Source organism: Ciconia boyciana, chromosome 3 (assembly GCF_034638445.1).
Source record: "Ciconia boyciana chromosome 3, ASM3463844v1, whole genome shotgun sequence".
Lineage (NCBI taxonomy): Eukaryota > Metazoa > Chordata > Aves > Ciconiiformes > Ciconiidae > Ciconia > Ciconia boyciana.
The window spans coordinates 74798307-74821707 of NC_132936.1; the positions used below are offsets into that span (position 1 = coordinate 74798307).

Below are 23401 nucleotides of genomic sequence, written 5' to 3' on the forward strand. Positions count from 1 at the left end.
AGCCAGACTGCAAACTCTTGTTTATTCCAGAGCACTCTCTTTGTGCAGTGTTGGCACTCAGATGCATTTATGCAATAAGCCCAAAGATGGAGTGAGAGAGTCTTTTATAACACTTTAATAACTCAGTAAGAAAACTAACTTCAATGAAGTAACCCCTGAGTAGGTTTCACTTAATAATGGATTGTGTACTTCAGCAGCTGAATTAAACTTATTTATTAAAAAAAAACCAAACTCAAAAATAAACCCATCTGGGAGGTGTCTCACTTAAAATAGTTGGACAGAGCCCACAGAACTAAATGAAGAGGAAAAAATGAAAAAAGGAAAAGTCATCTGGCTCCCATAAGAAAAAGAGGTGATGTCCAAGTCCACAAAGTTGCTGTCTCACCCATTGCTCAGGTATATACTGTGTCTGCTGGGGAGGGCTAGACAGTAGCAGCTACCACAGCTGGAATTTACCAGACCCCAAATGAGTGAAACACAGTACCTTCTGGCAAAAAAAAATTATTTGCCCTACTCTACTCAGACCTATCTTTAAACTCTGGGGCAGCCAAGCTTATTTGGAGTGAAACAGGTTAAGGAAAGCACACAGGAGCTCACCAAGCAGAACTAAATAGTCTCTGGCAAGGATACAGTGCTATGTCCCCGGGGCACTTGGAGCAGCAGAGATCCAGTTGGAAAGGATGTGCTCTACAGCCCTCCCTTCAAAACCTTAGCAAGCAAATGCTTCATTAATTTCCAAGCACTTGTATGAGGCTTTATACCTATTAAAACTCTGGTGCTGAGCCCCAGTGGTCGCTCAGACACCAAAAGTCTGTGAGATACAAGGTTTGTCCTCTCCTGAAACACTAGAAATGTTACAGGCTGTACTGTTAATGTCTCAACATGAGCTGCAGCTATCAATGTCATGTGTTATTCCTGGCTATTGGTAAGACTAATCCAGGTAATTCCATTTATGTCTCACAGTATGCACGCTGTATGCTTCAGCAAAACAGCCGAAGACATCTCCATCACCAAACCCAGCAACATTCCCCCTTCCCAACATCTGGTTTAATTAGCTGAGATGAAACATCTCTGTACCTTCCAGGAGCATCTCCCTTTTCATCAAACCAAACTTCTTCTCCAGAAACACCGATGAATGAGGATTTGAGGAGGAACTCCAAGAGCTTGCTGCCGTCAATTGGCTTCATAGCATCACACAGCCCAACATGTCCAGGGCAAAGGGAATGATGCATATTTTGGAGCCCATGAGCCATAGCATATATAGCATTGATGACAAATCCCATTTTACTGTCCTGCACATAGTTTTCTTCTAGGCTTTCATTGCCTAAAATAGTAATAAAAGAGTGTTGTTATAAACAAAGTTGAAATAACATGAACATATGAAAAAGCAGTGAGAGATAAAAAGGCGTTTTCTTATTTCTCTTATAAAGCTTTAGAAGCATAAATGAGGTGCCATGGATTTTAATTAAATAAAAAAAACACCAAACCACTTTTTTTTTTTTTTCAGAATTCTTTAATTCATTGCAAGTGAAATGCCTCATGAGAAAGCACCAGTTTAATCGAATTGTCAGCCTTAATTTGTTCTTTTTGGAATATTTACTTGTCATTCCCCAATGTTATTTATGCTAACAAGGGTTAAATAATCCAGTATCAGAACGATGCATTTCAGCTAGAACATTTTTTTAAAGCAATTTGCTTGTAAATTTGACTTTTTCTCACACTTGAAGTTTTTTTAAAAAAAAATTCATGGTTTTGAGGGCCAAGATAGCAATGTCCCTTTCAGTGTTAGTAAGCAAACAACCTAAATCAGCATCACTTCTCAAGTTATCAGAATTAATCATTTTAGCTAAAAGTAGTAGTAGGTATGCCAATTTGGGATTGCTACAGAAAGTCAAGTTCATAACACTAAAGGACTTTTTATGTAACTGCAGCTCAGAAGATCCTGTATGAGCAGACATTGAAGTCTCTGTCCATTGAGCAGAAACAATGTGGCAGTGAAGGTTTTCCCCACACGTAGGTTTTAGCTCTGATCTGCTGACATGCCGGCACTGCCAGAAGGTACCATTTGTGGTTGCATTTCACATCAGACCCCGCTGGGTCCTGGGCCGTTCCCCGACTTCGCATCACGAGTTGCCGAATGCTGTCAGCGCTGACCCCGAGTCACGGTGGACCTGTGCTGCAGGGGTCCTGGGGAGCTGGAAGTAAGAAACCTCCCTGTTTTGTTTCCTTCCCCCTGAGCCATTTTATCACAATATGCTCCAAACTGCAAGATGCTTTTATCTGTAGACCTCCCACATTACTCGGTGTTTAACAGGCATTTGCAATCCAGTCTCTGTTACTTTGTCTAAGTAACACCTTGTCTACGCTGGGGAAGTAGGATGTGTGAGAGACTAGGTGTTAACTGACACTTCTCAAATCCAGGTTGGAGAAGATAGTTGTCATTTTAATATGAAGAAAAGAGGAAAATCTGCAAGTTCACTGAAACTTTCAAGTTAAAAAATACTTCCTTCCCCTAATGTAGACGTGGTATGGCTTTCTAATCAAATCATGAAGACCATCCTTACATTTATCCTTGGAAAATGCTCTGATTTGGTCTTCTCAGCTCATTTGCCCTACAAGTCAGAAATGTCAGCTGGGGATTCATTAGGATAGCAGACATACCAAAGGCAGGTATTGTCTAGGTTTCTTTCTCTGGGTCTTCCTCGCACAGGACATTCATTGCAACTGGGCAAGAAAGTCTTGCTTCAGTAACTGTTTTCCAAATGAGCTGACCACAGCAAACAGTTGTGATGGTGAATTAAAAAAGCCTTGTGAAAATAGCATAATGTGACTGAATGAGTTCATGTGCTCCCGTCACTGTCATACATTCACCACCAGCACCACCAAGAAAGGAGCAGCTGGAGAAATATTTCCCAGAGGCAACATATCTGCCACTTTCTTTGCAGGAGAAGGTTCAGAGCTCCCATTCAAATCACATGAAACCAACACCATCCATGTTCAGAAATACAGAAAGAATAGAAACCTTGTATGTAAGCTGTCAGAATATTTACCCAGGGAAGCAAAGAGTATGCCACTATATGTACCCTCACTTAAGTACTGCATACAGTATGTACGGCATGGTCTAGACATCTGTTGCCTGAATATGTTAACGTGCAGTCTGTATGTGCTATCTCTAGGTGTGTTTTATCTGCCGATTAGTCTCTTAGGATTAACACACTGTGAATTTATCACTGATTCTGCTTTCTTGTAGATAGAAAATGAATGTGTTCTCCATCCCTATGTGAAAGAGAGGTGGAAAGTCCCTGAGCTCGGCATGGCAGTCCTCTCTTTCTTGTGAAGCTTCTAGGCAGCAAGTCGCAGAAGAAATCACAAAATGACTGACAGGGCACAGCACTCACTACCAACTGTTTTCTACCTGAGAGTTTATCTCAGATAGCTCCTTAATTTCTCAGTTAGTAAAAAAAAAAAAAAAAAAGGAACGTAAACATCCATGACACTTGCAGGAGACAATGATAGCATCCATATGCATTTCCTGAGGCAAGCATTCATGTGGCTCCTGCAGGTAGAAAACTAAATGTAACAGAACTTGCGAATGTTTCAAAAAGAGGCCATTTACCTCAAGTATGTATTAACTCAGCAAAGCCTTCATTTGGTTTCTCATATTTCAGTATAATATGCATACCTCCAAAGACAATAAATATTTGATAGTGGGAGGATTTGCTTTTGACTAATTAGGAGTGAACATCTAGCTTACGTTGAGGCTCCAAGCATATAGTCCCACACTGCAGAGGTGACTGCCTTAACGTCACCTATAGAAATAATTGTACTGTAGTGGAAAGCAACATGTGAAGCATCATCTGGTAATGAATTGTCTACAGATCAGTAATATAAACAACCCTATGTGTAAATAAGACATTTTCTAGTAAATCGAGCATGAGAAGGCATGCTTTATCTAAACTTAACTTCATGCAGTCAAAATCCATTTTATTTCATCTTCATCATTATAAGTTATCGATATACTTATGCATTTGAGCTTGTAAAAATTCACTTATGACAATCAGTAAGAAGTGTGTCGTTTTTTTAAAACAATTGAAATCGTGTAATTATGTTCAGCCAGAGATAAAACATAGGCAATCAATGTTCAATTAAGTTTTCATAGGACAGCTTTTCAATAAATGCAGGAACTATATTATGTTTGTTATGGGGCTTCTCTGTAAAGTTGTATTTTTCCTCAGTAGGTCTTTGAAATGTAACAAGGGCAAAGCAGAACTCTGGACTCTGAAACTTTTATTTTTCCTTCCTCTTTCATCCTTTGGAAAAAATACCACTGATCTACAAAGACTAATTTGAACACTAGGGTTTATTAACATGAAAATAGAAAAATATTTTGTTAGCTTTCTTTTTTTCTTTTTTTATTTTAGGGACCTTAGCTTTCACTAAGCAAAGAAAATTTGTAAGCCATGTGAGTACTGGATTAATTGAATTTACTCAAATTAGGCCATTACTTTTTTGAATGACCTTGAAGAATTCAAGTGTCCTAAATTTCTTACGTACTTATTTTTGTATTGTATGCAATGCAAATCTTCATTTAATAATTTCATTTTAACAGTTCCTCAATAGTTCGGGTCATTTTTTCTTATTACAGTTTTGGTTTTAGTCTTTGTTTCTGTCAGTCAATCTTAAAGCTGAAAAAGGAGGGGAGTATATACACACATATGCTACTAAAACAAACAAAAAAACCCAAACAAAAAAACCACCAAACACAGCACTGTGACTGCATACAACTGAAAAATGCTCCCAACACTGCTAAAAGTAATACCTAAGTAGAGGGGGAAGGAAGACAGGACAGACCAAAATTTCATGAAACTCACTGTGAGTCTTTTCTTTTACCATAATGTGCCTCAAATCTAACTAATATTAGCTTCAGCTAGGTACTTAGAAGGACCTGAATGTAAAGCAACCATGAATTTAGTCTAGTGCCTTTGCTGTGAAGTCAGTGTGGGGCTAACAGTGTTCTCGAGAGCAGAGCGGGTACTCATGCAAATCCCACTTGACAAACTGAAATTAAGAAAAACTACACTATCGGAATCATAGCTAGAAATGAGTTAACTTTCATGTAGAAAGTAAAGATAGGAAAAGTCTATGTTAATATGCAATAAGAAATTAAGCACAAAGGATTACTTGTTTGCAGTCCTCAGAAAGGCTAGGGCAGGAAGGAATTTGGGATGGAAAGAAATGTAAAAACATTTTGGTGGGAGAATCTGATCAATACCTAGCCAGTTGGCAAATTTTTAACAAACACACACATTTGATAAAGAACACAGTCTGTTCAGAGATGACTCTTGATTACAATAAAAAGCCAAAATCTGTTGAGTAAAATTGTTATAAATGATAATCTTTCATCTGGAATAGACAGATAATTTTATGGTTTGTTACTAACTGTCATCTGCTGAATATTCAAGGTCACATAAAAAGAGATTTTGTTGTCTTGGTCCAGTTAGCAACTATTATGAGAGCTATCATGTTTTCTGGTGGTCCTGACAGAGATCTGAAGGTCTTAGAAATTGTATATACTGCCTTCTTTATTTGTAGTGGTCCTTCCTGGGATTGATATGCTTCATGGGTAGGCCATATGAGATTTTAGCTTTGTTGTGAGTTACAACATGGTGATGGGTTACATTCAATATGAGTGCTCATTTAAGCAAAAAAATTATTCTGGAAGCACAATTGGGGCTAAATTTCACTGGGAAGATGAAATAAAAGAAATCTCCCATACTTGAGCTGCATGTGTAACATCTTGGCACAAAGCCATGCTAAAGAGTGAAGAGGGCTCCCCCAAAAAATGCCAGGAGGCAGAGCAGGGGTTACACCATGAACTGGTAGAGCAGTACCCAGGCTTGCAGGAAATGTCCATATGCATTGGAGAAATCGTGGAGGCAGATTTCTTATGCTCTCCTTCAGTCCCAACATACACCGCCTTAACCACAGGGTGGTCAAACACTGGAACAGGCTTCCTAGAGATGTGGTTGATGTCCTGAGCCTGTCAGTGTTTAAGAGGCATTTGGACAATGCCCTTAAGAACATGCTTTAACTTTTGGTCAGCCCTGAACTGGTCAGGCAGTTGGACTACATGATCATTGTAGGTCCCTTCCAACTGAACTGAATTAAGAAAAAAACAACAAAACAAAAGAACTCCCAACGACTCTGAGCAAACATGCCCGTCTGGCTCTGTATGAGTTTGTGCAGAAATGTGCTAGTGACGTAGCATGTCCTTGGAAAACAGTGGAAGTCACATATCTTGCAGTGTCTCATGTTAGAGAAAACCTGACAAACTTTGACCACAACAAATTTGTGTCATAGGATCATGCAAGGAGCAGGGCAGAAGGCCAACATGCTGAACTGATCAGTCATTCAAACCTGGGTCCCTAAACATAAGAGCTAAAGCTAAAGAGCTAAAGAACTAAATGACACATGAAAGGTGATGAACAGACTTAGCTTACTGTGATTTTAGTGGAATTTTAGGATATTTGGCTTCTTAGAAAAATGAGAGCACTTTTATTTGGATGCTTAACTACCTAATTATGGTTTTATCTTTGGACACATAGGAGGGAAAATGCAATCAATTCTACATTTCTGTTTTGTCACTGATTCCTTGAAATATTTATTTTTTTTCATTTTATTTAGCAATGGCTAATCCTCTGAATAACCATGCCAAACTAAGATTCTATGAAATAATTTTTGCAAAGGGTTTCATTTGTTTAAACTTATTTGTTATTATTGGTTCAGATATTTTACAAATATTGCCAGTTCGCTCCCTCTTATATTCTATTTATAACATCTCTTACATTATCTAACAACAAAGATAACAACAAAATTATTTAACAAATTTCACTTTAAGGCACTGCAAAATGAATAACACAGATTAGAATGTCTCTAAATGTAATTAGTATAACGATGGTGTGTTCAAAACCTGTGCACTAACTGGCTTTTTCTCTTCATATCACTTTCTTAATAACAAGTGCATTCTGTTCATTAATATTGTATGGCTGAATGAAATCTTCACCTCTTGATGGTATAAAGAGGACTTTTGTTCATGCCACTGCGCTCATTATGTCCCAATGTAAGTTGCAGGCAACAAGTCAGATTAGTAAAAGTCAGTTATTCTATATTAAAACATCCAAACACCCATCCCTTTCAGCCCATGATCAAATATACAGCTACAAGAATTTCTCAAGTTGTGTTTTCAGAAGTAACTGCCTGTTTTCCAGACAATTCCAGCTGTAGCTGACCGCCTATGAGGGAGAGGCCAGGAAATGCTACCTGGTGACCAGAACAAGCAACTGTGGATCAGGGCTTCAGGCTTCACTTGTCATGGGCTGTCTCAATGACCTTGCTGTCTCTATGTGCAAGCTAATGTGACCACAAACAATTTGTGGAAAAATGATTTTTTGTGTGTGTGTGTTTGACCAAGCCAAAAGAGGGGCAGAAAAAAGAGGCTTTGTTTCAATCTCAATTAAAAAATGATTTGTAATTTTCATGAGATAGAATCATAGGCTGAAAACTTTGTCACAGACCATAATAAGTGCTTCATTCAACCTACAACAAATAATCCCATCATGGTAAATTATTGTTTCTTGTATGGCTTCTGCTCCCAGGAAACCAGTTATTATACTGTTTCCAAACAAAAGTGGCCCATATGTGTAATGGTTACCCCTTCACTTCCTACTTCGATGTCTGCATCTTTGCAGCAGGGAGGCAAGTTCAAGAGGCAGCTAAATACAGTGAAAGAGAGGAGATAGGACATATAGGGAGGATACTAGAAGAGCTATCAAAAAGACACAAGATAAAACAGGTAACTCAATTCCCATTGTACGTGAACTCTTTGTTTGACCAGATGAAGCTCCACTACTTGTCAGGTAACGGTGAGGAAGGATGTATTATTTAAGTAAAAGGATCTTTCCTTAACTGCCTCCTGAGCATCATCTCACCAGTCTATAGAAAATAATGCAGCACAATAATAACACAATTCTATAGAATTGCAAGTTGCTCTGCCCTTTGGCAAGAAGAGAGGAAGCAGAGGTTTCATTGGGGCAGCTAAAAGCAGGGAATATCTTACGATATACGGGTTCTACACCAGATTTCAAAACACGCTGATAAACATTTGACATCTTACAGTACTCATGAAGCAATAAACGGAGTTCACAGGGTTGCAGACTTCATTTTCAGGATGTCATTAAATCAGGGAGGTTTCGCTTCCATTCTTCAAACGGTTTTTATTTCCCCAAGCAAAGAGATTCAATTCACGCAATTATATTTGATGTATTTTTCCCTGAAAAGCTAGGATACAATTACAGTTACCAGTTGAGATACCCTGCTATTTTCTTTCTGAGCATGGGGAAATCTGTGGGTCTCCCAGATCCTACTGCTTTGTTACATCTGGTGAATGTTGCTTTTTAATTGGGATTAGTGTACTTCTATTCTTGTATAAAACTACAGAGAGAAGTGAAAGCCATTCAAAAGCTGGGCATTCAGCAGAAGCTCCTCAAAAATTTGCCCTAGAATTCTCCATCTAAGGCATTAACAGGGTGCTGATTGCAGTAATATTTGTATGCAATGGGTTATTTATTTTCACTAGCAAAGTTGGTCAAATAACTACTGAACCTTCTTCTCCTGGAAAAAAATTGATACTGAATTTAAAAGGCTGTGGATTTTTTTTTTACTTACTTTTACCTACATATCTTTCACGGATGTCAACTCAATGGCTAAAGAAAACCAAAACATGAATTCAGCCATCAAGGCACAGGTTGTCCTTCATTTCAGATGTCTAACACCTAAACTGTAGAAGATTAGTCCCCTTTTAAGATATACTATACACCACCAGCGTCTTCAGTTCCCTTGTCTGTTTTTGTGAGGATGCCACATTGTTCTTCAGTGTTTGAAAAGCAGTGTCTTCCTTTTGCCTCTCCCTGTGTGTCAGAAGCAGTGGGGAAAGATTTTAATTAAATTTACTTTCTTGCTTCTCCATATCATGTTATGTAAGCACATTAGGGCTTTAAGAGCTTAGTGTCAAAGACTCTGGAATGAGGCTGGCATACACAAATACAACAGTGCCACAGCGAAGCTGAAATATTATGCGGAGAAATGACTGCACAAGCTGCTGCCTCACTCATTAATCAGCTGCAGGGAGAGCCTGCGAGTCACTAGGCACAGGGCAGGAGAAAGGGGACTGAGCAGTGCTGCCAGCCCTACGCCAAGTCTGAACTCGCAGGTCCAACCCATACACCATGCAACTTGGGAGCAAAAAAAAAGGCAACTGATCTCTTTCTAACTGCTCCTGTCTTTCCCAGTCTACAAACATGGCTTAGCAGACACAAGAGCCTGAAGCTCACTTCCCCTCCCTGCCCTTTCTGCCTCTCCCCATGGACATTCAGATTCTCACACAGCTATAGGACTCCAGGAGAAGCAGATTTGAGATGTAAACACCAAGTGACAATGCACATAACTCATGCTCACACTGTGGGAGATGACAAAGCTGTGTTCAAATGTGCCTGTGCCCAAGTGAGCAGAGAGAGCTTTCCTCTTACGTGTCCCTTCTAGTGACCCAAAGGAGCTAAGCAGGGGACGAGAAGGCTGTCATTTCCCAAAGGCTGGCTGCAGCTTCAAGCAAATGGGAAGAGTGGGCACGCCTGATGTCTGTACCTGACAGTGCTGGGGCAAGCAGGCAGAGCACGTCTGGGTGAGATATTATATATTCACAAACACTCCCAGCTGATGTGCAATGCTGCAGCCCCTCTCTGCCTTTGGAAGAGGCTAGAGAGAAGCTGGAGGGCTTTGCAGCAGCTGGCAGCGGGGCTTTGCCAGTACTGCGTCACTGGAGTGGGAGGCAGGTGAGTGCAAAACGGGCCTGTGGTGGATAAAAAGTTCCTTTTCCCCTTCTCCATAAATCTGCATCGTCTGTTCTGTCTCTTGTGTTAGGTAGCAGTAAAAGAAAGAACTCAAAGGGAAATATAACGCACCACCTAAGGGCCTTGCTAACAGCACAGCTGTCTGCATGCCAGCCACCCCAGGAGAGGGCTGTCTCTTCCTTCACTAGGCTGCCCCTGGCAAGGTGTACCATCACAGGTTTGCAATCTACACAGGTTGTCCCCATGTCCTATCAGTGAGAGCTGAAAGAAACTGATCACAGAGTTGAAAAGTTGCGAGAATACGTGTCCACAGAAAGTATTTACAGCACCAGGAAAAAGAGCAGGAAACGGGATAACAAGCAGAGAACTTCCTCTACAAGTTAATGTATATGGCACATGCTGTTAAATACAGGTCTGGAGAGATCCACTTATAGCAGATGACTTGACAGAAGCTCACCAGCCTCATAAAGCTTCTGCAGGGGATGACAGTATGGCCTGAAGCCTCTGTGTTTCTTGCCACTGGGCTAAAATTCTTCATAAGGAATTTTGCTTAAGAAAAAAACTTAGGGTTTATGGCCCTATGAGAATGATTTGCTGAGATTCTTTCTCCTCTGAATAAGTCTGCAAGCTGGTATTTGAAACCTCTTCTGTACACATCCACTGCTATAAGCTGTTAAAGGCTTGGCAGGAAATTTTAGCATTGCTCCTCTTTGTTCTTAGCTTTTAGTGGAATGATCATGATGAAATAGCTCTGCAGTGAAGACTGTTTTTTAATGAAATAGAAACTGAAGGATACACAGAATATAGCTCAGTGCAGGGTAAAAAACCCAGCCCCCTTCAAAACAAAAAGGAAGATCCACTCCCGTGATATTTGTATGTGTTCTTGCAATGCAATCAGCTTGAGAAATACACTTCACAGAATGTCCAACAGTGAAGCAACATAACCAAAAATTGACAAGAAGGTTAAGTTCTAAGGTTATCGATTACCTCATTTTGGCTATTATCTTAATTTGGGTCCTTTGGAATTAATAGACTGGAAAACAACAGAGGAAAATACCTGTCCCTATCTGACATAAATCAATTTCTGTATCTTGGACTCCCAGGCAAATACAGTTCAGTATCAGTTCAAATGGTTTGAAAAGAAACATGACTTTGTATTTATGTGCCATCCTTTTCACGGCTGCATTCATGTGCCAAACTGGGACTATACTTACAACTGCCATAAAGCACATAAAATTATGAATGTTTATTATTATGCACATTCTAATGAAGATGTTTGGAATTAACTCCATAATGAAGTGAGTAACCTGTAAAGGTATTTAACCTACTTGGTGATCATAAAAAAATCAATATTTGGCCCTTCTAGCTTATGGAAATTAATCTCCGAATAAAATACTGTGATCACCTATCGGAAGACTCATGGAACTGACCAGGAATCTGGCATGGAATGACAGCGGCTTATTAGTACCTACGGTTGAATACCCAAATGTAGTATTCAAGGCTTAAAACTAGAAATCAATAAAACTCTGCTTGTGGTTCTGAACTTGGGGAATCCATCAAGTTGGAAGCAGTTTAGGCTTAAAAAAAATCTACTCTAGTTCAGATAGTTAGGACATAAAATTAAATGACATGTCCATTCTAGAAACAGGCAACATAGAAGATAATCTGAAGTGATTCCAGTGCCTTTCTTACAGACAGAGAGTAATTATTATGAGAGCTTGACAAATAATTATTATGATTAGTTTGTTTTCCTTAAAAGCTGGACTGTGTACAAACTGCCTGCAAAATGACCACAACATGTTCTATTATTTATTTGAAATTATTATTTAACTTCTGCAGCAAGACATTATTTCTCAGCTCCTATTTTAATTAGAAATGAATATTTCATTTTTCATATTTTCATAAACAGGAATAAAATATGCCAGCTGATGGGTTTTTTTGTTCCTTGATTGAATGGTTGGTACACGTAATCAGCAAAGACACTGATTTCAAATCACGATATAGCATTTGAAATCCATCTTACTATTTCATTAGCTGACCAAAATTTAATGCTGACAAAGGCATTTCAACAGTCAAGCTCAGCCTTTGCATTTAAAGGACGTAGGCAATAGCACAGTTATTTTAATGGAAGATTCGCAAACAGGGTGAATGGAAAGGAGGGCTTTTGCCCTGTCTGATCCTTGTCAGAGGCCGTACTCTGATCTGGCATCACCATCCCCCAGTCCCAATTCATTCTTTGACTTTGATTCTTTCTTTTTTTTATTATTTTCTCTTCGTTTCTTCTGTTCCCTTTCTTGGGACTATGACAACAGGCAATTCAATTTGTTACTCTTACTGTGTGTCCTATAGCTTCTGCTGTCACTCCCAGTCCAACAATAAACTATCCCTGAGCCTCTCTCTCAGACTCTGCAGGGTCCCGCAAGTGCCCGTGCTCCCACAGCCTCAGGCACCGTTTTAATGTGAATGGCTACTATGGCAGAGACCTTGGATGTGCCTGCTTCTCTTGCTTTATTTACAGCCTTCCTCCAGTGCCATCCTGGATCCTGACCCAGTCTCTCTAAGGACAGGATTCCACAGAGCCCATTTTCTACATGACCTGAACTCCTGTGGAGAAATGATTAAAAAGACAGAAAACCCAACCTTCAGTCTTCCCCTTTCCCTCAGGTAACTATGTAACCTTGCTGCCTTATTCACACACTCTATTACAGACATATTTAGAACTACTATTCTTAACAGATCTGTTATCTGGAACAAGTCTAGCAGATAATGAGTTGCTGCTACTCTTACATGAGACAGGAATGAACACAGTTAAAATCAAATTCATTTACAAATTTAAAGAAATATTTGCACATTTTTATGTTATTTGGCTAGCTTTAATAATGCTTTTCCTCTTAATAAAAAAAAAATTTGAGTCAGATACCCTTACAGATATCCTATTATAACACACAATGATGGCAAAATGAAAAGCACAGGAAACAGGACTGATTAAATTTCAAGTGTCATGCTTTTCATATGAAGCCTGAGACTTTATCTGAAAGAAAGAGAGAGAACTCAGTAATTGTGCTGCAGCTTTCAGAACATTAACCACCTTAGATGCTTAAATTAGGAAACTGAATACATATTCAGGCACCTAATTAATTGACTTGATTAATACCTGAACTTCTCTAGCTGCTGTTGACTACCATGGGAATTATGGGAGATCAGTACCCTTAAAAATCAGGCCAATTTATCTAGGTCTCAGAGCATGCACTTCAGGAGCCTAATTTTGGGCATCTTCATCAGAAAATGCTGGTTCAGAGTTGAAAATAAGCAACCTTCATATTAACCATAGAATGTATTACCACTGAATGGGGCAAAGAAGTTAACAGAAATCTAGTCTCAGTATATGTTAAATATTCGGCACCGGTACAACACCCAAAACTATTAGTCAGGGTCTTTAGATCAGAGTGGAAAAATACGATGAAAATAATAAAATACAGATATTCATTAACCTATTCTCTCTGGAGATCTGTGCTCCTGTCTGGCATGGAGACAGCAAATGGAACAAATCACATAAACTCTTCTCCGTCCATTGATCTAGACCTGTAGACATCTAAGTACTAGCTCATGGTTGTCAGTGTATGGGCATGAGATCCTGAGGACTTCAAAGATATGAGTCAATATCTCCTGCTAACATCAGACCAGGTACTCCCCTCATGGTAGGATACCAGCCCATGGCTGGCAGGCACAGACTAGCTGGCCCAACTGGTCTTTTCCTATTTTAAATTCTAGTGGTTCTGTATGAGTCTGAAGAATAGTCAGGAAAGATATTGAATATTGATCATGCTTTAAAACATTATTGATTTAAGATGGGTTTCAGAATTCTTGCATGACAGTGTACCACCCATCAGCCAGTACTACTGGTTTTCTTTTTCTTTTATTATTATTCTAAAAAAACAAACCACTTGGTCCTCACTTCTGTTCTTAATGTTAAGGTGGTATTAAGAACACCAGCATTAGCTGCCCGAGTATAAGTCAATATGAACACCAATGTGTCTCACTTCTGCAGAAATACAGCTCCCTCCAAATTTCTCCTTTGCCAAGTTTACGGTTGGTGTTGCGTTGATTTTTTTTTTGTTTTTTTTTTTTTTAAATAGACTGTATCCTCACACAAGAAACCTGTCTGAAGGGCTAGCTTCCTGCAACCACATGGTTACATGCTGATGGGCTGGATTTCACATGTGCACCGTGAGTAATCGCTGCATGTCCAGACTATGCAGCAGCCCTGCAGCCACGCAGTTGCTCTCAGAGACTCCCCTTGCTTCCTGGGATCAAAGGCAGCTGCTGCAGCTGCTCTGGAGCTGAGAAGCACAGTGGCTTCTGCCACCCTAACTAGTGCCTAGTTGGACCATGTTATAATTTAACAGATCACACTCACAGTTTTTGGTTTAAATTAAGTGTAGTTTTCAAATAATTATTAGGAGGATCCAAATATTCCTTTGTAACCCTTGCAATATGCAATACATGAATTGCAAATACACAGATCACAAAGATCCACTTTATTTTCCCCTTAACTGGACATACGCCCAGAGCTGTGTTCAAGTACAGTATCACAGAAAAGATTCATTTTAAAGCTAAGCTAAGATTAGAAGCTTCTGAATGACATCTGCATGAGGACAATGCATCACTGATTAGCAGCGAACTACAGCTAAGCAAATCAGAAGAAAAAATGTATCCCTAATCTTTATTCACACATTAAATTCAACAGAAAAACAGAAGCAGGATTCTTTCAGATCTGAAAGAATTTTAAAAGCATTCATTTTAGCACACCTCCTTTTTTCCTGGGTATAGCCAAATGTGACAATGCAGAAAAAAAGGGCTATCCAGCCCAGCCAAATCCAAATTACTGAAGTACTTGAGATCTCACAAGAAAATCAGCCCTTGTGATGTGAATTTTTAGATGAAATAGACCTGGAAAAACAGGCAGAGTAAACTGGCCTTTGCAGAAAGTAGACAGTACACTGCATAACATGATGTGTAGAGTAGTATTGCTTTGAAGAGAACAGCCTGATTTTCCATCCCTATAGAGCTAAGCCTGAATCCAGAGCTAAATTAAAGGTTCGAACTTGCAGGTTCCTCCAAAGCTGCTTTCTATTATATGAGTCTCAAAAATCTGAGCTGAAGGAAACCTTTGGAAATCATCTTGTCTCGCACCTTGCTGTGCTGCAGTAGCCCAACTCTGGCTCAGCCAGCAGCCCAGCCTAGCTGCAGTAGTTGCTTTCATTATTTTTCCCTAGTTCCCTCCACACTAGGAGGCTTTTGCATTCCCCCAGACCTCCCAGAATGAGTGGGAAAACGGAAGTTTATTCTGGCATCGCTGCTCTTTGGAGCACACACCTTCCATCAGATTGTTCTCCCTATGGATATCAGTACAGCTTATTCTGAGTAGGAAAGTTTGTGGTTTGTATGGTACAAGTTTTACTACTCAGGCCCATAATTTATTGTTCTTTATGCCACTGCTTGCCCAAGATCTATTAAGAGGAACCCATTTATTTTAAGAACTCTATTAGCTATTTTTCAGAAAAAAGCCTTGTGCACAAAGGGTATCTGTGTGCTGCAGCTAGACATGTGTGAGTGTGTGGGTTTGCGCCTACACGTTAGCCTCTACTGTGTCTCCTTTGCACCTGTATTTATAGGGTAATGCTGCCTGTAATGACAACCCGTAAAACTGCAAGTTGAGTTTAAAAACTTTCCACCTACAGGTAAATGAGGAAAGGGAAGATATGATCTAATAAAAAGGCCAGGAGGGCTGACAGAAGGCAGTTGGCCTTGTTTTCAGATCAGTTCCCTGTGTTATTTCATCTGGTTTACTTACTGATTTGGTTAAATGCTTATATCTAGGCTAATTGTTCTGATGCGTGACCTGCACAAACAATTGATTTCTAGGAACAAGCCAATTAATTTTAACTGTGTGCTTTTGTCCTCACCACGCTCCTGACAGAAGTTCAAAGCATCTGTGACAGTCCGAGCGGTCAGGGGTGCCCCCGTCGCTCTCCAGGCACAGGAGACAGGAGCCCTGAGGAGGCACAGGGGAGCATGATCAATATGTCCTGTTCCTTTGCAGCACCATCGGTTTACTCGTGTAATGGAGAAGGCTGAATGTCACAAGCCTACCCAAGGATTGTTTTAATCCCAGAAATGGAAACTTTGACTGTTGAAACCCACAATGGAAAATGTAGGTGTAAATATTAGATTCAGAAAACTTTTGTCATATCCTGCTGTAATATGTAAGTGTTCTGCAAACAGTCTTCTATGCTGCTTTCAAAGGTATATGTATATTGCTTCTTTCCTTTATTTGATGATGATCTCATTTTTTCATGGATCCCAAAATAAGAAAAATATTTATTGCTATTGTATTTTGATTGACAGCCTGGTTTAAAAGTATTTTTGGAAATATAAAATATTAGATAAATGTAGCTGCTTTCTTCCAAACACAGAAATAAGAAGCTAGAAGCAAATGAACAAAAACCTGGCCATAGATAATGTCTTCTCTGAATAATCCATATGATTTGTCACAGATAAGCACATTATTGGTCTTCCTCTTCTTTAAGCCTTAAAAGCTGTCTGTAACCTTGCCTGGGAAATACAATGAGACTACAGCTTTCTTGTCTTATCTACTGTAAAAAAGCCTTGACTAAAAAGTGTAGCAACTAGAGTTCTTTCAGACAAGTTGTCCCTAATAGGCTTCATTCTAGGTGCTCATGAAATTGAGATCAGTTTTGATTACTACTGTGGGATGAATCCTAGGATCTCCTGCCTCATACTGAGGACAAAGAGAGTGACACAAGACTCAGCTCCTTCTCTACTGCAGGGACCTAAGTATATAATGGGAATCCAAAGTAGGGGTTAGGGAGGGCAAGTCACAGGATACATAAGGTACAACACATCTTGAAGAAGTCATGGCATGTCAATAGCTTGATTCCTTCTTCAAAAGCTTATGAATGTGTCTCCTATATACTGCACAGGTGATTTACAAGCAGTGACTGACCTGGCAGAGTGTGCGCTCAGGGTATTGTCTTATAATTAACTTTTCTGACATATTGCAGTGAAAGTAGCTCCTACGGTAGGTGCTTCTGCTGATGCAAAGTCTCATAGGACAGGTGCTCCATGGGGGAGCCTTGCAGATGTTGAGATTAAAGGAATGTTCTCAGAGAAGCACCTACAAGCACCTCTGACACAGCAGAATAAGACCTAATAATGTCTGCTGGATCTAATCTGTCCAACTCACAACATAACCTGAAACACTCTGAAAACCACCCAGATCAGCTCTCACTGGAAATGCATTCACACTTTCAGCAAAGTGAAAAAAACCCCAAGTACACATCCTGGAGTGCTTTGTCCACTGATATGAGAAAATGAGGGCCCCATGTTATCTCACATAAATTCATCAAAACTAAGATGGGTCTTGAGAAAAAAATCCTTGATTAGGAGAAGTTCTGAACTACATTATTGGTGGACTGGATGTAGTCTGAAAGATACATTACCCAAGTACAAAACTGTCTGAAGATAGGAATAGGTCAGCCATCAGTCTTCTGTCTTCCTATCTGGTGCAATAAGTGCAACCAAGGAGAACTTCACAGAAAAATACAGGAAAACAAACATCATGACAGGCGTGAGTAGAGACTCTGTAGATCTTCTAAAAAGACATTATCCTATGTCAGAAAAAAAACAACCTCACTAAAACTATAAGGACTCTGTCTATGTCTGGATGAGATAAAACCAGCTACTTATTAATGAGTGTGTGATAATGGTGGCAAACACTTAGGGATGCTTTTCAGAGAAATCTTAACTAGAGGCAAACAATGCAAGCTGGCTCCAGAAGCACTTGTTGAAACTATTTGATTTAGTATCTTGGGTATAATGACCCACAGACATAACTATATTATTCCTGTACTTGAACTGGTATGTTCATGTAACACTGCATCTCTCTTTGCGTGTGTTGCTGTGTGGGTCTCTGATACCTAAAACACCTTGGCACCATGCTCCACATCTCTTGGCTATACCAAGCAAAGTAAATGATTCAATGTCTTTACAGTGACGAAATAATCTATATTGCCTGCAATTTTTGTCTCAAGAAGTATGACTCTGCATTATTCATCCCAAAGCATAAATGCCTTTTCTGGAATATTTAGTCTTCCTCACAAGCTCTTTTCTGCTATCATTATTATGTTCTGCCCATGATTTGACGTGCTATGAAGATTTATGGTGGACATCCAGAACTACTTAGGTGTGATGAAAGCTTACGTCCTCTTTCTGAGTGAGTCTGCTGATCCAGAAAGAAGTTGGGAAAAGATACAGCTTAGGACCAAATTTGGCACAAGAATATGGTGGCCATACAGATCCTTGGCAGGAATGAAGGCAAGCAGCATCCTGGGTTATGTTGATAGCACAGCCAGTGACTGTGGCATTTGATTACCTCCCCAGTACCACCACCATTTACTTTGCACTCATCAGGGTGCATCTAGAATACTGCATACAGTTTGTGAACCCCCAATACAGAAAGACACTGATGACCTGCAGCACATTCGGCAGAGGGCCATCAAGATGATCCGGAGCTGCAGTCCTTGCCCTTTGAGGACAGGGTGAAGGACTTGGGCTTGTTAAGCCTGGAGAAGAGATGGCTGCAGGGGAACCTTACAACAGCCCCTCATACCTATGGGGTGGTTATCAAGAAGAGAGAGACAAGTTCTTAATGGTGCAGCATGGTGGGAGGATAAGAGACGATGGGCATAACTTGAAACAAGACAGGTTCAGACTGGATATGAGGCAAAACTTTTTCACATTCAAGCAGTGGAACAGATTGCCCAGAGACGCTGTGCCACCTTCATCCCTGGAGGTTTTCAAGGCCCCAGTGAATAAAGTCCTAAGCAACCTGGTCTGAACTCATAGCTTACCCTGCTTTGAGCAGGGACTTAGACTACAGTCTTCCTGAGCTACCTTCCAGACTGAGTAATTCTGTGATTCTGTGACTCTGGCTGCACTCAGACTGATTGTTTGTAGTTCTCTTGGACCAAGACAGGAATTAGCAGATAAAGCAATCCTTATGGCATGACCAAGGTATGAGTAAGCATCCTACAGGGAACTTGGAATGTGACCCCCTTTGGAACAAAAAAAAATATACATTTCTTGTTCTTGTCTGCCACAAATACGTTCACTGACAAATAATCCTTCTCCTCAAAGATCAATTGAATCAATGAATGAATCATGAATTGCCCACTTTGTTCCACTTTGCTCTGTTGAAAAATGTCTGTGCTGATTGCCTGCCAATGTATTTTCTTGTCCCAGCAGATGAACTGCTGTGAGCATAATCTGATGTTTGCATCAGTTCCATAACCGATTTCATAACTGTCTCTTGTGGTGCAGAGGAGTACTCATCCCACCTGGTTTACATAAACTACAGCCATTGTATTATCTGCCAGGAGGCGAATAAGGCATTCTGTAAAACAGCAGTTAGACCTCCGTACAAGTGTTTGCACTGCACTGAGTTCTACACCATTTCTGCATGAGCGTGACTTGCATTTAATTCTGGACTATGTGGGCTCACCAAGTCCAACAGAAAAATATTTGTTACTCTAGTTTTGTGGGGAGAAAAACAGTTCCATTTGGGCTATTTCTATCAGATCAGGGAGGAGAAAACATCCTACAGAACTGTTGGAAGGGTATCTGAACTCTGTTGCCTGACATACACAGTCTATCACCTAATCTTGCTGTCAGCATACAATCTCCATACAATCTCCAAAATGTGGAAAAGGCTGAGTTGTCTGATGAACTGAGACAAGTTGTGACTGTTGCTTGGGGCAGTGCCTGAGGTGGTGTGCTAAGGGAACTTAGTGTCAGGTCCATCCTGAGTTAGGTAGCTTCTCAGTATCTCAAATTCAGAAACAGCTTTTTTCTGTTAGTGTTAAAATAATCTGTTCTGTTCTGACTTTTCATCTGAAGGGCATGAAGAATGGTGTGAAGTCCTGAACCTCGCGATGAGTCAGGGGTCCACGCAGAGTTGCAGGACATGCTTTGTTTCCTAAAGAATGTAGCTACTACATGGAAAACATTGAAAATAGCTTAGTGGCATGGACAGTTTAAGAACTCTGTACTGGAAGTGGTTTTGGCCTGCTACATATCAAGGAAACTACAGGAGAATGGTCATACACAAATCTCTCTTTTCTACTGTGGTAGGTTGACCTTGGCTGGCTGGCAGGTGCCCACCAAGCCACTCTCTCACTCCCCCTCCTCAGCAGGACAGGGGAGTGAAAATAAGATTAAAAACTCATGGGTCAAGATAAAGGCAGTTTAATAAAGAAAAGGCCATGTACGGAAGCAAAAGAGAACAAAAAGATTTATTCTCTACTTCCATCAGCAGGCAATGTCCAGCCACTCCTGTGAAGTAGGACCTCAGTACACAGCAGTTGCTTTGGAAGACAAATGCCTTAAAAACGATTTCCCCACCCCCTCCTCCTTTCTTTTAGCTTTTATTGCTGAGCACAACATCATATGCTAGGAAAACTTTGGTCAGTTTGGGTCACCTGTCGTGGCTATGTCCCCTCCCAACCTCTCGCCCACTCCCAGCTTGCTGGCCTTTGAGGGGGGGGTGGGAGGATGGAGAGACAGCCTCAGTGCTGGGCAAGCACTGCTCAGCAGTGGCCAAAACACTGGTGTGATATCGACACCTTTCTAGCTACAAATACAAAGCATAGCACTATGAGGGCTGCTATAGGGAAAGTTAACTCCATCCCAGACAGATCCAATACATCTACATTCAAGAAAATTTCTAGACTTGAATCCTATTGTGTTGAGGAAGAATATCTCCTATAGCAGAGAGAGAGAGAAGGGGGTGGGGGCGGGGGACAAGGGGGGAGAGGGAGAGAGGCATTCCCTGATGAGAGGCATTTGGCTACAATATTAGCAAAGAATGAGTCAAAAATAGTTCCCACTCATTTGGCTGCCACCCAAGTTGGAAAAGTAAGTTGTTTAATTTTTGCAAGAAGGGATGATCCAAAAGAGCAGTCAGTGCAAAACTCACGATGATTGTCTTCTCTTCCCAAGAATTTGTGCTACTACCATATAGTCCTAGTACATCCAGATAAGCTATTCTGAAAATGTGGCCAATTGTTAGGCATTCCACAGACTTCACAGAGTAGAGTGCACTTGGACTTGCTTCCTTCCAATAGTGCTTAGACCAGATAAGCTTTTTTCCCCAAAAATACGCATGTACATTCAGAGCTCAGTGTAACATGAGAATTCCTGAAGGACAACATCAGTCTTCTCAGGGACCGAATGAGGGAATTCAAGCAGTAATTCCTGTCATCAGAGAAGGGGGATTTCTAGGAACTGGCTTTCCCTTACTTCATAGAAAGCCTACAATCCCAAGCTAGTGCTGACTCAACAGTAACAGGGTGTGAGAAATTGCAAATGCAGCAGCTGTAATTGCTTGAGAAGTCCTTGCCTATCCATGAATGCTAAAAATTGAACTTCACATTCCAGTGGCAATTCTGAATAAATCACTCAGTAAAGTGATTAGGTTATACATGAGCAAATTATACTGGGCAGGCAGCAATTGAAGATTCTCAAATACAAACTTTGTAATTAATCTCCTTTTCAAAATGGATGGCTCCAAGTATTCTGAATCTTTTTTAATAAGGTAGTCAGAGAACAACACTGCCTTTTCATTTTTTGTTTCTGGCTTCTCCTAGGCAACCTACTGCTGGGTAAATACAAATACACTATGCTCCCCTAAATATCACAAGTATTTTTGTCCTTGGTTTTCTTTTTCATTAGATAGTTTCCTGAGATATTAACTCTCCAGACGTGGAAGATGAACTTCAGCAGTCTACTGCCTTTGAATCAATTTATGCCTATGCAAAAGTATGGGTGTACTTTGTTCTCAGTAAGGATGACCAGTGCACCTCTGTGATACAGAACAGATCAGGACCCAGAGATAGTCATAACACATGCTAATAATGTGCACGGACTCCTGGGACCACAGGGGACTCGGCTTTTTCTATAATGCAGGACCCTATGTATCTTGTTACAAGAATATTGATGGAATACTGTGAGGTAAGGGTGAAAGCTCTTAGATATAATGGCCTTAAGGCGCTTGATACCAGTATTGAATACTGATAATTTTCCTGGGGTGATGCAGTAGTAGCAGCAGTACTTAAATTTGTAGTACCACAAAGAAATCAGAACTTCGTCTATTGGCACTTTTAATGGATTTCAAATATTAGGCCTTATTATTTATTGAGCAGCATGGATCCTCTCCTTCAAATTTGTGCATGGAGATACTTTGTGAAGAAGGGAAGAGGCAATTCAGACTCCTTTTTTTACAGAGAGTTTGTGAAAAGGCCTGTCTCCAAACCTGTGAGAGGTAAAGAAGGCAGTTTCTTAGCACTGTCATACTAGACCTCCTTGGAGAGAAAGGCTCCACCAGCAAGCTTTGAAGCTGTTAGTATTTGAAGTGATACTCTTAACCCTGCAGAAAGGTCAGATAAAGATATGTGTGCAGAAAGCTGTGGTGGTGCTTTCAGACAGTTACCAGTCAGCTCTGTGCAATTAAAGAAAAAGAAATACGATATTTTATTGCCCCCAGACTTGCTGGGAACACGTAGATCTCTTGATTCTGTAGGTATGCTATTACTGGGAATAGATACCTTGTGGTACTTCCCTTTGGTGATTTGAGACATTTATGAACTTCTTAGTTGTGTGTGATAAGCCTGAGGGTTATCAGTGGTTCACCACCAAATTTAAGAGCTGAGTACTTTTCAGCAAAGCCTAAAAAGTATCGCACATTCTGAGGCTTCATGCAAAAACTTACAGCTTTTTAGAGGAAGGAAAGACATTTGAGTGCCTGAATTGTGACTGTTAACTGTCAGAGTCTACCAATGTAGACAAATGTTTTTGTGTTTCACTAGTATCATCAGAATGTAGTGGTTCTTGTCTCTGATACCTGGCACCTTGAGAAGCACAGAACACCAGGGCAGGCATGTAAAGGTACCTCTGCAGCACCCTCTCCAGTGTCCAGTGGCTTCCTGGGATGTCCTGAGCCATTTTGGGGTGTTTGGGGTTTTTTCCACAAAACAGCCCTTATTGATTTTCTTCCATGAATTTGTTTAACTGCTTTTTGGCTCAAGTACAATTGTAGAGTCTACAGCAACCACTGTCTGAAAACTCATGTAGACATTCTGTGCAGAAGTACCCCATCTTGGCTATTTTGAACTCGCCACCTGGTATTTGCCTTTGATGCAGCAGATGAAGAATGACTATGCTGGTTCAGACTAAAGGTTTTGGTTTCATAACCAGAAGCTGTACAACAAACTACCCGTGTTTACAACAGCTGCTGAGATTTCCTCAGAAATGAGACTTTTTTATAGAGTGTCAGCATGAAATTTATTTATGTCAATGGAATGACCAAAACAATTTTAAGCTTCTTTTCTTAAGAAAGAAGGCTACGCATTTGCACTGCA

At 40.3% G+C, this 23401-nt stretch overlaps 1 protein-coding gene across 3 annotated transcripts in view; it reads right to left on the minus strand.

Annotated features, from left to right (window-relative positions):
- GRM1 (glutamate metabotropic receptor 1) overlaps window positions 1–23401 on the minus strand; it is a 193472-nt gene that overhangs the window by 42951 nt on the left and 127120 nt on the right. For all 3 annotated transcript variants that reach the window (XM_072857953.1, XM_072857955.1, XM_072857954.1), the window contains exon 4: window positions 1078–1324. In XM_072857953.1, coding sequence (XP_072714054.1) covers window positions 1078–1324 — 247 coding nt within the window. The remainder of the gene's footprint in view (window positions 1–1077; window positions 1325–23401) is intronic.